Source organism: Egretta garzetta, unplaced genomic scaffold (genome assembly GCF_000687185.1).
Source record: "Egretta garzetta isolate BGI_Z169 unplaced genomic scaffold, ASM68718v1 scaffold1741, whole genome shotgun sequence".
In the NCBI taxonomy this organism is placed as follows: Eukaryota; Metazoa; Chordata; class Aves; order Pelecaniformes; family Ardeidae; genus Egretta; species Egretta garzetta.
In genome coordinates this window covers 17,758-18,003 of record NW_009258641.1, presented here as the reverse complement: position 1 = coordinate 18,003, position 246 = coordinate 17,758, and the positions used below count along the sequence as shown (strand labels likewise).

The 246-nt window shown below is 61.8% G+C and overlaps 1 protein-coding gene across 1 annotated transcript in view; it reads right to left on the bottom strand.

Moving 5' to 3' along the window:
- Positions 1-246, bottom strand: part of LOC118453325 (drebrin-like protein B) — a 15,542-nt gene that overhangs the window by 13,084 nt on the left and 2,212 nt on the right. The window contains exon 2 of the mRNA XM_035903743.1: positions 37-153. Within this exon, the coding sequence (XP_035759636.1) occupies positions 37-136 (100 nt within the window). The 5' untranslated portion in view covers positions 137-153. The remainder of the gene's footprint in view (positions 1-36; positions 154-246) is intronic.

The following is a 246-nucleotide window of genomic DNA, read 5'->3' as shown; positions in this document are numbered from 1 at the left end:
AAACTGATTTCCACCAGGTCCCCCTCGGGTCCCCACTCACCCAGTTGATGAGGACGTATTTGGGCAGGCCAGAGTTGGGATCCTTCACCCTACAGAAGGCGTACATCACCTTCCCACTGTTGAGCTCCTCCACCATCTCCTCCAGGCCACCATCTGCGCCAGGAGAGAAAGGAGAGGGCGTGAGACGAGGCGGTCACATCCACGAGGTGGGAACGGCTGAGCCTGCAGGGGCTGGCGCCCCCTGGC